The 14740-nt window shown below is 37.7% G+C and overlaps 1 protein-coding gene across 1 annotated transcript in view; it reads left to right on the top strand.

Moving 5' to 3' along the window:
- Positions 1–14740, top strand: part of spon1b (spondin 1b) — a 114737-nt gene that overhangs the window by 1734 nt on the left and 98263 nt on the right. Inside the window, exon 3 of the mRNA XM_060884832.1 lies at positions 14439–14572. Coding sequence (XP_060740815.1) covers positions 14439–14572 — 134 coding nt within the window. The remainder of the gene's footprint in view (positions 1–14438; positions 14573–14740) is intronic.

Genomic DNA, 14740 nt, shown 5'->3' with positions numbered 1-14740 from the left:
AAGGAAGGAAAGGTCACAGGGATGGGAAATGATCCGGAAACAATTATAACTGCAGGTTAGCTCGGTGCAGGCTAGGGGAAAAAAAAAAAATGAATTGCTGTCTGAAAGCATAAAAACGTAGAGGAAATGTGGCTAGGAGTATGATTTTTACAAAACGATTACTTTGACCCAAAGACACACAGAATCGTATTTCTGCTCCCGAAGATCTGGGGCGTGTCCCAAACGCTAATGATTGAGAATAGAGCTTGTTAAAGAATTTGTTTGAACAAGTTATACTTCAACACCCTCAGAAAAACAGACCTTATCACTGATGCATCTTTTGTACCTTTGGTATGTGTCTCTCTCCAGATCCTTTCCAACTTCATTAACTCGTCTGGCTGACATTAATATTTCAATTCTTCCACTTGTCCTCATCCTGACCTGTCTCTGCTCTGTTTAGGGCTGCAGCAACTTTATGCGGCCTCTAAACAGCTGTACTATTATAGCTATATAATAGAGCTATTAGAGATATGTAGCTCTGTTTAATTGTGTTTTTTAAAAATAAAAATAGCTTATAGATCATTTTAAAATAAACACATTCACACAAATCTACAAAATGTTGGATTTCTTGGGGATTTTTTCTGAGATTGATATAATTGTTTGGGTTGTCAAGGCATTCTCTAGTGGATGGATGGATGGATGGATGGATGGATGGATGGACGGATGGATGGATGGATGGATGGATAGATAGATAGATAGATAGATAGATAGATAGATAGATAGATAGATAGATTTTTTAAAAAAGTTTATTCTTTCTTTCATAGATAAATAGACTGAAAAAACGTGGATGGATGGATGGATAAATAGATAGACAGACAGACAGACAGACAGGTAGATAGATAGATAGATAGATAGATAGATAGATAGATAGATTTTTTTAAAAGTTGATTCTTTCTTTCATAGATAGATAGACTGAAAAAAGCAGGGATGGGTGGATAGATAGATAGATAGATAGATAGATAGATAGATAGATAGATAGAAAAACGCATAGATAGATAGATAGATAGATAGATGGATGGATAGATAGATAGATAGATAGATAGATAGATGATAGATAGATAGATAGATAGATAGATAGATAGATAGATAGATAGATAGAAAAAAGCATAGATAGATAGATAGATAGATAGATAGATAGATAGATAGATAGATAGATAGATACACTTTATGAAGGTTTATAAATGAAGTCTATCTAGTCATCATGTCAGAACTCGACTCCTAAACCAGACGTCAAACTTTTTCTAGAGAGTCTGATATTTTAACTTAAGAGCTGCAGATTTATAGAGACACCTCAAACTTTTATAAAAACACTGGAAAGAAATGTCTGTTTATTTCTTGTATTCAGTCTACTTTTGTCAATCCAGTGACAAAACCTGAAATCGTTGACAAGCTCATTGTGTCATGAAATCTGTTTCCCTGGAAACATGAGTAAAGGCTTCATGATTCTGAAGCTCGTGGCTAGAAAAGTGCACAAACGATCTCAGAACATCTGACTCCGAATCTATGATAATAATAAAAAAAAACAATACGTTGAAATTTGAATAAAATGGTAATAAAGTTATCAGTGAGTGGTAATAAAGTTATCAGCGTTTTCTTGCGGTTTAAATGCTAAACGTTCTGGAGGGAGATTTTGTGTTTGTGTATAAACTTCAGCAGTGTGTATCTGCATTATATTGTAGAGATAAAGGAGAAGCAGTGTGTGCTCTTTACCACGGATCGCATACACCAATTGGTAGTGACTCCATATTTCCGTTCCATACAAGTTCAACTTTTCTCAACTTTCTTGACTAAAGACATTTAGTCTTCAGCGGTCGCTGTCTCTCAAGTATGCAGAAGTCGGCGTTTGCTTTGTCGCTGTGTGTGTGAAAGTCATTTAAGAATGAATGCAGAACCTTCAGAAATGGTCTCAAGCAAACCTTATTTCTTTTTCTTTTTTTTTTTTAGCATGCCATCAGTCGACCCGAGTTTGGAGCGACGATATTTCCGAGAGCACTAAATGTCATAATACTGCATGACAAAATGTTTAAGCTTCCTTCCTAAGTTCGTCTGCTTCACAGTCTCGTCTCAGCGGGAGGTTTTCCACTGAAGAAGATACAGATGTTAGATATTTATATAGTCACATGGCTGATGGTGAGAAAGTGGGGCGTTGTTTAGAAACTTGTGAGAGTTGACGTCTAGTTTTTCTTTGTTTGGGTTTGTATCTGTGAGGAATCAAGAGGGACATCTTTTTTTGTTCGTTTGTTTGTTTTTTTTAAGAGAAAAACTTTTTAGATTCTGGATCGTTTACAGAACGTTTGAATCGTTTTGTTGCGATTATTACTTTCAATATTTAAGTGATTCGTATAATCCAAAATCAGTGTATTAAGCTAAAATTATTCGGTCTGAAATTGCTGCAAAACCCTGAATATTTCCTCAGATTATCTCCCCGATCTGAAAAACACCATTTCATGTTTTATATCTTGTGTAGATGTTACCGCATTACTGTTATAATAAGCTATAAACAGCTTCTTTCTAGTTGTGTAGTAAATCTGCTAATACTCATCTGTGACCTGGGAAAATCCTGACACACAGTAGGATAAAGTGGTTTCCTCACACATGAATGACTCGCTCTGTGTTATTTAAGTGTGTTTCTCTGCACAGAAAAATCCAAACAGAGCAGTTAGGTGGTGTTTGAAAACCTGTAAAATGGGTTGGTTGGATGGATCATACTAGCAAGATGACATGAAAACATCTTAATATTATTTTTGCTATGTTTTTTTTGGAAGCTGATCTCGGTGATGCCATGGACTAATTCTTCGTAACAAACGTCAGGGACATTAAGCAGATGTACACAGTCATAGTCATGTACTTGATGGTTTTGTTCACATGCTCATAGCACACTTCATCACCCTTGGAGTTTTGGGTTGTTTTCATGGACTTTTTTTGGATTTCTTTGCAAATTTTTCTCCCTCGTTTGATCTTATTTGGTTCCCAGCTACGAGCCTGTTCTCCCATGCTAACTCTGAGACACGTGAAGCTAGCTAACTGCATCTTTATCCACTGATATAACACAGCACTATCTGCCCTCATCCGCATCCACGAGCATGTCGGAGCCCATGCAGTGATTGACATGGGGGAGAGAGAGGAAGCCTCCCACCCAGAAAACACAGCCAATATTTTCTCTCTTGGACTCCCTTGACAATTGTGTAACAGTTTTTCTGAGTTTTCTTCCAGACTCGGCCATCAGTCTCCAGATTTTACTGGAGTAAAAAAGCAGTTTCTGAGGTTGTGACTCTTAAAAACGATGCTCTAGGGTTTGCTTCAGTTGAACCGTGGTGCCCTATACATCAGTTGTAGAAGCTATGCACTTTTTCAGGGCCACATGATCACATGACATAGTACTTCCTGTAGAGAATACGCACAGATAATAGGCATGCAAGCACAAACGGCGACAACTCGAGTGAGACGATCTTGATGTCTTGTCTCACACTGCGTGCCTGCAATGTTTTGCAGCTTTTCCCAAACAAATGTTCCACTAAAGGAAAAAAAACAACAACAATAAAGCACGAATCTAGTGCCTACCTTTGTACAAACCTGCCTGCACAAACGTGAAGTGTTGCATTGTGCAATCGATCCTTTTATGTGAAGCAATCCTGTCATTATGAGCCCCGCCCACAAACAAGCTCATAATTGCTCCTGGGTGTAGAGCTGATTATTCTGGCTGAGTGTGAATACACCCTAAGTGCTGTCTGGGCATCAGTGTTGCCTCAATGGTAAAGTCAAAGATTTGTCTCATATGTTGTTCCTGAACCACAGAAAATACCTGAAACTTTTTTCTCATGCGAAAATTTGACTACAGATATAAAGCAATACATAAATATAAATAACCACGTAATAGAAACGTCTAAACAATTACATTTAATTAAGATATGAAAATAAAAGTAGAAGAATTAGATTTTTTTTGGATGAAGATAAGATTTCAGGACTTTTGTGTGTATAAATCATGTATTTGATGAGTCACTGCAGGATTTTGTTATTTTGCGATCGCAGGAATTAACGCAAAATCAGAAGATTTTGCGATTTATCAAAAGATTTTCGGCAGATTTGAGCCGAGACAGATTTGTCGTGTGTTATCGTCACAACGTGTGTTGGATCATGAGTACAGTTTAAAGGAAAAATCCTGGGCTTGTGATTTCGGTAGTATATATAGTTTTTTTAGGTTTCACTCGATGAATTCTTTTTAAACATTGTTTTTATTTTGTTGTTCTCTGTTTTCAATACCAAAATTCTTAAAAGATTTCTCGCAGAATGCAATGTTCCCTGATTGATTAAATACTTTGAATCCTGCAGTTTATCAGAGACAAACTAATGTAAAATCCATTGTAAGTGCTCTAGATATTTACATTTACATTTACAGCATTTGGCAGACGCCCTTATCCAGAGCGACGTACATAAGTGCTTAAATCTCTTACATTGAATACATTAATGCTGGATCACTAAGTTACATACTTAAGATACCATGAGTTTAAAACATTTGTTCAAAGTTACAATGAAAGTGTCAAAGGTGTGTTTTTTTTTTTTTTTTGTTGTATAAATCAAATATCAGATATAAATCAAACACAACAAGGAGGGAAAGAAACATGAAAATAAAACTAAAGTTTGTAATACAATCAGGACAATGACATCATGTGACGTCTGCATCTTTAACACCGAAGACAATATAGCGTCTCTACTGCGGTTAATCCACCCACTGTTTCTGAAAGCACGGTATAACTAGTCGCACGTATGTCACATGACTTTTAGATACATAGCGCTAACAGTATAAAGGCTAAACTTTTTTAAAACTCTTCTCATTTAAATTAAATCTCAAGATTTAAGAGACACAAAATTGTATTAAACAAAAAATAGATACATTTATTTTACTGTTGAATTATGAATATATTCCTTTTCAAAGTCGGCGTTTCTGTAATATAATTTATCATTAAAATTAAGTTGTGTATATGACAAAACAACTTTTGTCAATGTCAATGTCAAGATAAAAAAAAAAATTAATAATGCATTGCCTCTTAAGACTTATGCAACATTCAGATTTTACATTAAATTATTTTATGTTTGCTACTCTGGAGCAGAGAGGGTTAAGGGCCTTACTCAAGGGCCCAACAGAGACAGATTGGTGATGCTGGGGTTTGAACCTCCAACCTTCTGATGTGCCTGTACCATCGTACAATTACTGACAAACGAGACAAAGACACACTTCTGATGTTCTAAGCTTCTTTATCTTTTAGCGACCTTGAGTTCATCCTGCATGATAACAGCTTCTAAAAAAATAACTCTTTTATTCTTAGAGGCTGAATAATAGGATTTACTCCTGTTTGGTGGTTAATATGAAGCTCATATGAAAGTAGACACTCAGGGCTTTAAGAATTTGTTGTGCTTTATAAGTATGTATTTCTGTTTTCACCTGGCTTACTAGGGGCAATATATTCATAAATATATACACTAGGGGCAATATATTCATAAATATATACACTAGGGGCAATATCTTCACAAATGTTTCTGTCATCAATGTAAACAGTGATATTAAACCGATTTCTGCTGTCTGAGATGCCCAAGGTGCTAAAATTGATCTTCAAACACTAAAATTCAGTGTAAGGTTTTCAACACAGGGAAAAACACACGTCTCACACTGAAAGCCAACAGAATCCTGACTCATGTTAGATCAGTCTCACAGCCACAAAAGCAGTGTCCCATAAGTCCATTTCTATTTCGGCAACAGACTGTAACACCAGTGTACTGGTAAAAAGGGTTAATCCCGGTTTTCTTGTACGACCGAATGGTGACACATTCACACTTTATATTTAAAATCCAGCTTTAAGAGATCAGGACATTGTGTTTTGCTTTTCCTTCCAAATGCGTGGCTTCATTTAACAACCACAAATTGCAAAGCTGTCTTCCTCCAGAGCTCCACAGAGACAATTTCTCTTCTTGACCTGTTTGCAAAGTCTGTTTACCGTGCTTTGCTTAAATAAAATGTCAAAATACAGAGCTTATCAGCTCTAAAACGTACACAAGCATGACGCCTGGGTTTAATTACATTTAAATAAATTGCCTACTGTTTCTCTCTGAGCGAGACCATTGAGGCTAAAGCAATAAAGAAACATCTTGCCATTAATTTATTCCATTTGTTTTAAATGCTAAGAAATCATTGCCTTTTTCCCCCCTATTTTTTATTAACAGCCCAAAGCTTCTGCCAGTCCCTCTAGGAGACATGTGTGTTTACTTTGGTCACGGCATCTCCGCGAGTGTTTGCGTGCATGCTGAGAGAGCGAACGAGATCCAAGTGTGGTCACATGGCCACGCCAAGAGCCACAATTAAAACAAACACACTTCCCTCCTCCTGTTCCCCTGCGAGTGCTGTTATGACAGCTACTTAGAGTCCTACTTTTTTTTTTCCTAGGAAATGGATCACAGCTCTGCCACAGAGCGAGGTTTAAAACAGACCAATCCTTAAATAAATAAATAAATAAATAAGCAGGATAAAAGCTAAGGATGCTTCACACACATCAGGAGAGAAGGGAGAATAACACAGTGAAAATGAAGCACTGCTCATCGAGTGGCTGTAAAATATAACACGAAATAACCCACTTTACTCCCAAAATAACATTTTCATTTTTAATAGGATATAAATATCCACTTTAAGTCGGTTGGATCATCGCTTTTTATTACATTTGCTTGTAAACGTTGCTTGTGAATGGATCTGCCAAAACTTGTTATATACAGGAAGCCAGTAGCTTTTTTCACATTAACAGGATAGAAATATTGGAACACAGATCATCTAATTTTATTTTATTTTATTTTATTGGATTAGCTTGTAACGGTTGCTTGTAAAATTTTCTACTAAAACGTGCTTTTCTTGGATTCAAATCGATTCATCCGAGTGACTCGATTCTTTTGATCCGATTCTGTTCACCAGAAAGATTCGTTCAGATTCGCACAACGATTCGTTCGGTGACACTTTCCGTAAGTTACATCATTGAACCGTGCCAGTGAGTGTTCTTTTATATATCATGACTAAGTCATTGTGTCATTTCCTCACACCTTTTAATATTCTGATTACTTTAAATTGGTCCGTTCAGTTCACAATGAGAAGGTCAGGCGAATTTATTTATATAGGCTAGTTTTAAGAGAGTGGTCACGAATGGGGATATGAATGTATTTACAAGAAAAAAACTCAACATTTTAAAATACATGTATGAAAAACATTTTCAATAATGCTACAATAATATACACGTTCATGTATAGCGGATTATGTTATAAACAACATAACAACAACACATAAAGCTTGGATTAGTGCTACACAAATTTGAAACAGAAACACATCATTAAACCATCTCTCTGTTAATGTTGAAAGGGCAGAGAACCGAACAAACGACATGCGTGGATCAGCCGAGCTGACATCAGTGAGTCAGCAGATCCAGTTTTTTTATTTTATACAATACGTCCATCCAACTGAAGTGACTCCTCCACTGACCAATCGCTCTTCTTCAGTCTTTTAAAAAGCAGGGAAAAAGCTGCCAAAGCAGGCATTTGTATTACACATGTGGGACTCAAGTAATAAGGTGAATAAAACAAACTAGAATGTACATTTCCTGATGAAAATGTGAATGGTGCTTGCACGTGGCAAGTTCTCCTCATCGTGCTGAGTGTTTTGATATGTCACATGTCCATGTTGTGCAAATTTTTTATTTTCTCGTGAATTCACGTGACGTCACGTGACTTCATCAAATTACACATGAGGAAGTTCCACTCATTGTTCTGAGTGTTTTGATATGTCACATGTCCATGTTGTAAAAAGTTTTTTGATTTTGCATATTTTTGGGGCGGGACTGCGGCACAACCGGAAGGCCAGTCGGTACACCAATTTAAACCTTTGTTTAGAGTATCACCCTAAAGGAGCTGGCCGAGTTTAGTGTAGATAGTTCGAAAGCTTGCCAAGTTATAACCCTCCAAAGTTTATAATGGGAGTCTATGGGAAAAAAGGCCACTTTGAGACCCGGTACCGAAAGTACCGGTACTCGGATCGCTTATAAAAGTCATAGCACACCTCTCCTCAGTGAGCTGGTCAATTTGACACGTCATTCATGGGTCTAGGATAAAAGCTTCGGGACAAGTTACGCGTCGAGGTTTTGTCCGGAAGAGTATGCAGGATAGTAAGAATGTTGCTTTGCAAGCACCATTAATGAATCAGTACAAAAAAGTGAACAAGAATGATTTATTCTCTTTAATGATTCGTTCAGAAACACTGAACGGTTCACAAACGAATCACACCTAACCAATATTGACCATACCTGATTCTGATCTGAGCAAATAACCAAAGTTTGAATTGGATTTACTTTTAATTAACAAAATACAGTGTGTGGATATAAATATAAAAGTAAAAGTCAAGACAAATAAAAGCCTTTCCTCCACAGGAATGTATTTTCAGGGACTTTTTTATAGGTCTCCATTCTCTTTAGGCCAAAAATAAGTAAAATATAAAAGATGTCAAATGTCCTAAAAAATTCCAAAAAAGAAACGTAGAAGAAAATAGTTCTGTGGAGAAATGGAGAAGTTTTATTGCAAAATCATTCATTCATTCCTTCATCTTCTACCGCTTATCCAAACTACCTCGGGTCACGGGGAGCCTGTGCCTATCTCAGGTGTCATCGGGCATCAAGGCAAGACACACCCTGGACGGAGTGCCAACCCATCGCAGGGCACACACACACACACTCTTATTCACTCACACAATCACACACAATCAAACACTACGGACAATTTTCCAGAGATGCCAATCAACCTACCATGCATGTCTTTGGACCAGGGGAGGAAACCGGAGTACCCGGAGGAAACCCCCGAGGCACGGGGAGAACATGCAAACTCCACACACACAAGGTGGAGGCGGGAATCGGACCCCAACCCTGGAGGTGTGAGGCGAATGTGCTAACCACTAAGCCACCATGCCCCCGTTGCAAAATCAGTTATGAAGCATTTCTATCCTGGAGGGCGTGGTCTCTTCCTGGATGACTCCGCCCCATCCACAGGGGGTGATTGAATCTCACACACAACTAAACATGTCTAGGAGATTCTAACTGATGTGTTAAACCATCATCCATTATCAAAGATATCTGAAAACGTGTCAGAGTTTTTGAAAACATTTGTGAGTTCCAGAGAAAGTTTTTGATTTCTAGTAATAGCTGCTGAGTTTCCAAAACATTTCCTGACAATAGTTACTGAGGTTTAGACAAAGTTTTTGCGTTCTCGAAAAATTAGACCATTTAAAGTTCCAGAGTTCCTGTAAAATGTGTCTGAGGTCCAGAGAAAGTTCTACCGATCTAGAAATAAGAAAACGAGCTGCTTACAAGAAGCTGAAGATTGTGAGGTGAAGTTCTTGCTCTCTAGATAAAAAGGTTTAGAGATATTTCCTTACTTGTAATAATAATCCCAGATATGACTCAAATGATCCTGAGCTTATGAAAATAGAAATGAGTTGTGAAGACCAAAGAAAGTTCTAAGATTTAGAAGACAATTTAAAGTTCCTGTAAATGTTTCTCGGTGCTCAACAACATTTGTGATTTCCAGAGAAATAGCTGCAGAGTTCCTAAAAAGTTTACTAAAAAATGTTCAGAGAAAGTTCTTATGTTTTCACAAAGTTCCTGAAAACCACATAACGTTCTTAAGTTCTAAAATACGGTACGTTTTTAAGCTGCTCAAATGTCCATGTGAAAAAGGTCTTTAAAAAAAAAGGTTCAGGTGAAGTTAAAGATTGTGAGGTCTCAAGTCCAGATATTTTTTAAGAGTTCCTGAAAAGGTTTCTAATTTCAAGGGAATAAGTTCCAAAAAATTCCAGCCTAAGTTGCTGGAAAAAAAAAACAACTTTTAAAAAGAAAGTTTGAACAAGGTTACTGAAGAGGTTCTGTTCATTTTCACATTTTACCTGGTAAATCATTTTTGCATGATGGCCACAGTTCCTTCAGTGTTCTACAAAAGCAAAGCAGGAACTAATCCAGAAACTCTGGTATAGAAGATCTCCTCAGAATTCTCCAGACCCTGGATGTAAACTTGCAGAGTGATCCTGCAGCCCAGGTTGTCAAGAGCTTTAGAGATGTGTTGTGTAACCAAATGGTGCTGTTAGCTTTCTCAGCCTAAATACATAAAGCCTGAAGCTTTCACTGGGTCTCTTGCGTCAGTCTTTGGGAAGCAGAGAGGTCATTGGAAGGTCAGAGCATATGGTGGGCATTCAGAGGGCACAGGAGGTCAACAGCTGCTTTTTACACCTCATGTCTGGGGTGCGGAGAGGAAGCAGTTATGACTGAGGCTCTTGGGAAAACTAAACATGGCTGCACTTCCTCTCTAAGTGCAGCTAAGAGAAAAAAACCATTGTCGTGTTAGCAGTAGAAGCGTCATGAGAAACAAGTCAAATGTTGTACGTCGCTTATGGATAAGGTATGTTTATGTACGTCGCTCTGGATAAGGGCGTCTGCCAAATGCTGTAAATGTAAATGTTGACCAAAACATAGCCTACGGCACACAAGTTACCTTAGTATACAAATTATATGTCTTTAAAATGTCTCCAAAAATAAGTAAAATATAAAAGATGTCAAATGTCCAAAAAAATGTCCCAAAAAGAAACGTCAAAGAAAATAGTTTTGTGGAGAAATGAAGAAGTTTTATTGCAAAAACAGTTATAAAGCATTTCTATCCTGGAGGGCGTGGTCTCTTCCTGGATGACTCCGCCCCATCCGCATGGGGTGATTGAATCTCAACACAACTAAACATGTCTAGGAGATTCTAACTGATGTGTTAAACCATCATCCATCATCAAAGATATCTGAAAACGTGTCAGAGTTTTTGAAAAGATTTGTGAGTTCCTAAAACATTTCCTGACAATAGTTACTGAGGTTTTTGCGTTCTCAAAAATTAGTTATAAAAACCAAATTGTAACATTTTAATAAATTGAAAACAGCATTAAAAATTGGTTGTTAAGTCCCAGTCCCAGTCCCAGTTTGTTTATGTACGTCGCTCTGGATAAGGGCGTCTGCCAAATGCTATAAATGTAAAAGCAAAAGTTACCTTAGTATACAAATTATATGTTTTTAAAATGTTCTAAAGGGGCACGGTGGCTTAGTGGTTAGCACGTTCGCCTCACACCTCCAGGGTTGGGGGTTCGATTCCCGCCTCCGCCTTGTGTGTGTGGAGTTTACATGTTCTCCCCGTGCCTCGGGGGTTTCCTCCGGGTACTCCGGTTTCCTCCTCCAGTCCAAAGACATGCATGGTAGGTTGATTGACATCTCTGGAAAATTGTCCGTAGTGTGTGATTGCGTGAGTGAATGAGAGTGTGTGTGTGCCCTGTGATGGGTTGGCACTCCGTCCAGGGTGTATCCTGCCTTGATGCCCGATGACGCCTGAGATAGGCACAGGCTCCCTGTGACCGAGGTAGTTCGGATAAGCGGTAGAAGATGAATGAATGAATGAAAATGTTCTAAAAAACAAATTGTAACATTTTAATAAATTGAAAACAGCATGAAAAATCGGTTGTTACGTCGCAGTCCCTATAGATGTTTAATAAGCGCTTGTATATGAGAGGATAAGGTGAAAAGACGGTATTTGTTTCTATCCCCACAGTCAAGCAGTTCATTGGATTATTTGGAAGAAACTTTCAGGTCGGATTTAGGCTTTGTCGCTTTACAGTGTCGTACCTAATTTGCATAAAGTCGAGAACATTTCATGTAGATTACAAAAATAATGAGCAACTTGACTAAAAAGGGTGTGTAAACTTAAGACCTTGGCTGTATTAGAACAAGCATGCTTATATCAAGTAACGATTTATGTCACAGGTTTCAACACCTTTTGACCAATCAGAAGTGAGAAGAGGAAGCTTTATTTGAAGTGTCGCTGGAAATTTAATTTTGTTTTCTGTTGCCACATAGAAAACTATCCATCCCTCTATTCCAAGTATCACTTTAATGATGAATTATTTCAGAGTATCTGTTCGATTGACCTTCATCTGAACTGCAGTGTTTCATTCCAAGTTCTGCACATTTTAATGCTTCATAACTAAACACTTTGGCTACATATCTGCAACAAAGAAAAAAGCAATTAGCTTTTGTTTGGTTTACCTGATTGAATCCCGAGCTTTGGGTGTGTTAACGGCGAGGTGATAATGCTCAGAAATGACCGTGTTGTTTATCAGCGTGGTGCAAATCCGAGTCCGAAAACACCCGACGGCGTCTAATGGGCAAGCCGGTGCAAAACAAACAGTGATTTCTCCTGCATGTGGAAATGAAGCTGTGCACTTCTGGGTACATTTTTTTATGGGTTATATTATGAGAAGATTATGGTAGACATTACCGTACTGAAATCATACCTTAAATATCAGAGAAACTATTTAGACTCATTTATAAGTATTTGAACTGATCTAAATTATTTATTGAACGAAATATTGGCAGTATTGTTATTTCTTTTATACCAATGTTCCAAAAAAAAAGACATTTAGCTCTGATTATGATGTACGCTGAGCACTGTACACTAAAGCACTGAGTTAAAGGACTTTCCACACTTAAAATAGTTCCCCCTGGGTCCTAGTGACCTCCGGGTAAATTTATTCCAGGTTATGTTCACATTGCTCAAACATCAAACCGGGTTAACAATTAATCCTGGCTCTTGATAATCTCACGTTTCTCACCGTACGTTCATTAACGCTGGCTTAACCTTTTTTTTATTTGCATATTTGCTGCATCAACAACTATGATTTATTAAATACAGCGTGTGATGGCTTTAAATAACGACTTGTCTCACGCTTTCACATCAGTAAGAAGAAAGTTCAGGTGTGCTGTTCTTCGCCTGAGCAGGTATTGTTATCTTTCACAGCTTTTTTATCATGTAGTTGACCAGCCATTCGCGGATATCCTCAAATTTTCCCCATTGTACAGCACACAATTCTGAGATGTTCACTGTTTGTCGCCTGACGCTATATACCGAGCCGTTTTTGTTAAGTATTGCTACGTCCTGGTTTTCACATGATATGAGATGTTGTATGGTTTCTGATTGGCTGTCTGTTGTTAAGCAGGTAGCCGTATCTGATCCCGTTTGAGAAAAGAGTTTTATAACCACGGGGTAAATAGCCGTGCTTCATAACCCTGCTTCTAAATTACCCGGGTTTAAAAGCAGGATTATACTGACAATAACACAGGGTTAAGTGAAGTATAATAAGCTGTAGTATGAAGTAGGGTTGTGCCATATGACAATCTAGTGTAAATAACACAAATACAGTTTTTTGAGATATCGCAGTATCTTTTTAGATACTGAATTCTTAATCAGATATATTAAAAGTATCTTATTTCAGTGTCCCACTTGCTAACACAGTCACTCTGTTGAAGGACACGACGATCAAATCTGAACCCTGGCTTCAAGGTTTATCTGAGCACACAGATTAGTTCCCTGTCACCACGAAGGATTTCTGTCATCTTAATCTTTTTGAGATGTTGATACGTTCCGTGTTACCTGTGAATCCCATTTCTGGCAAATTAGTACTCCAGTATAAGCAGTAATATTCTTGCTTAGAATACAGTATTTTGCTTGGCGGGATGTTTCTGTACCAGAGTTTATAGGAAGTTTGACAGTTTATTGTTGTACATTTCATACGTTCTTTGAAAAAAAAAGCAGTAAAGCAGAACCTGAAGTTTAGGAAAAAAAAAGAAAGAAAACACCACAAAAGTTCAATATTTTAGAAAAACAGATTGCAGTGAAGACCTGTGGTGAATAAAATAGCAGAATCGCCCGTTTTCTTCAATAACAAAAAAAAAACACGTATTTTCTGTGATATTTGTTTAATCTGGTGGTCTTGGCCTTTCCGTTTCTAATTCTCAGGCTTTCCTCAGAAGTATTGAGCATCAAAATCAGGTCAAAGTGCCTGCCATGTGATGCTAAAAAGCTGCTAAATCGCTAGCTACAAGCTAAGTAAGGTAGCTAGTTTGCTAGCTAGCTTGATAGCTTCATCTGGCTTGTTAGCTATAAGCCAAAACAATTCTGAAACGAACACAAACACAAATAATAACAAGCTAGACTAGGTGTGTTTTTACTGTTTACTGGTTAGCAAACACTTGTTAGCTGCAGCTCTGAAACTCTGTGTAGGATAAACGATACAGAGAATGATGAAAGGATGGGCATAGAATGAATAAAAATCAGACACATTTGGGAAATATTTAATTGCTGAATAAAATGTTCACGGAGGCTTAAAGCAGTGGTGCAGGGTGACATCAGCTGTGGTGCAGGGTGACATCATGTGCTTTTTTTATTACCTGACAAATGGGATTGCAGCTTGGAAGAATGAACAACCTTTGCATCTTTTGCATGCTGATGCGTCTCTCTACATCCCACAGATCATAGATAAAGAAGACTCTCAGTTCATGACCAACTGCCCTCCAGCTGTCACAGAGAGCGTTCCCCGGAGACGCACACGGATCCAGGTGTTCTGGACGGCGCCCCCTTCAGGCAGCGGATGTGTGATACTTAAGTAAGTGCTTATTCTGGTGTAATTCTATGTGAAATCTTTATGTTGTGTTTGAAATTGGTGTACAAGCTTTTTGGCAATAAATGTCAAAATGTCGTAAAAAAAAAGAAAAGAAAAAAAGAAGAATAATACAGCATAATATGTTACTCCATGTGTGTTGTGTTGTTGTAT

This window comes from Tachysurus vachellii, chromosome 13 (genome assembly GCF_030014155.1).
Source record: "Tachysurus vachellii isolate PV-2020 chromosome 13, HZAU_Pvac_v1, whole genome shotgun sequence".
Taxonomy (NCBI): Eukaryota; Metazoa; Chordata; class Actinopteri; order Siluriformes; family Bagridae; genus Tachysurus; species Tachysurus vachellii.
This window is presented reverse-complemented; position numbering and strand designations above follow the sequence as displayed.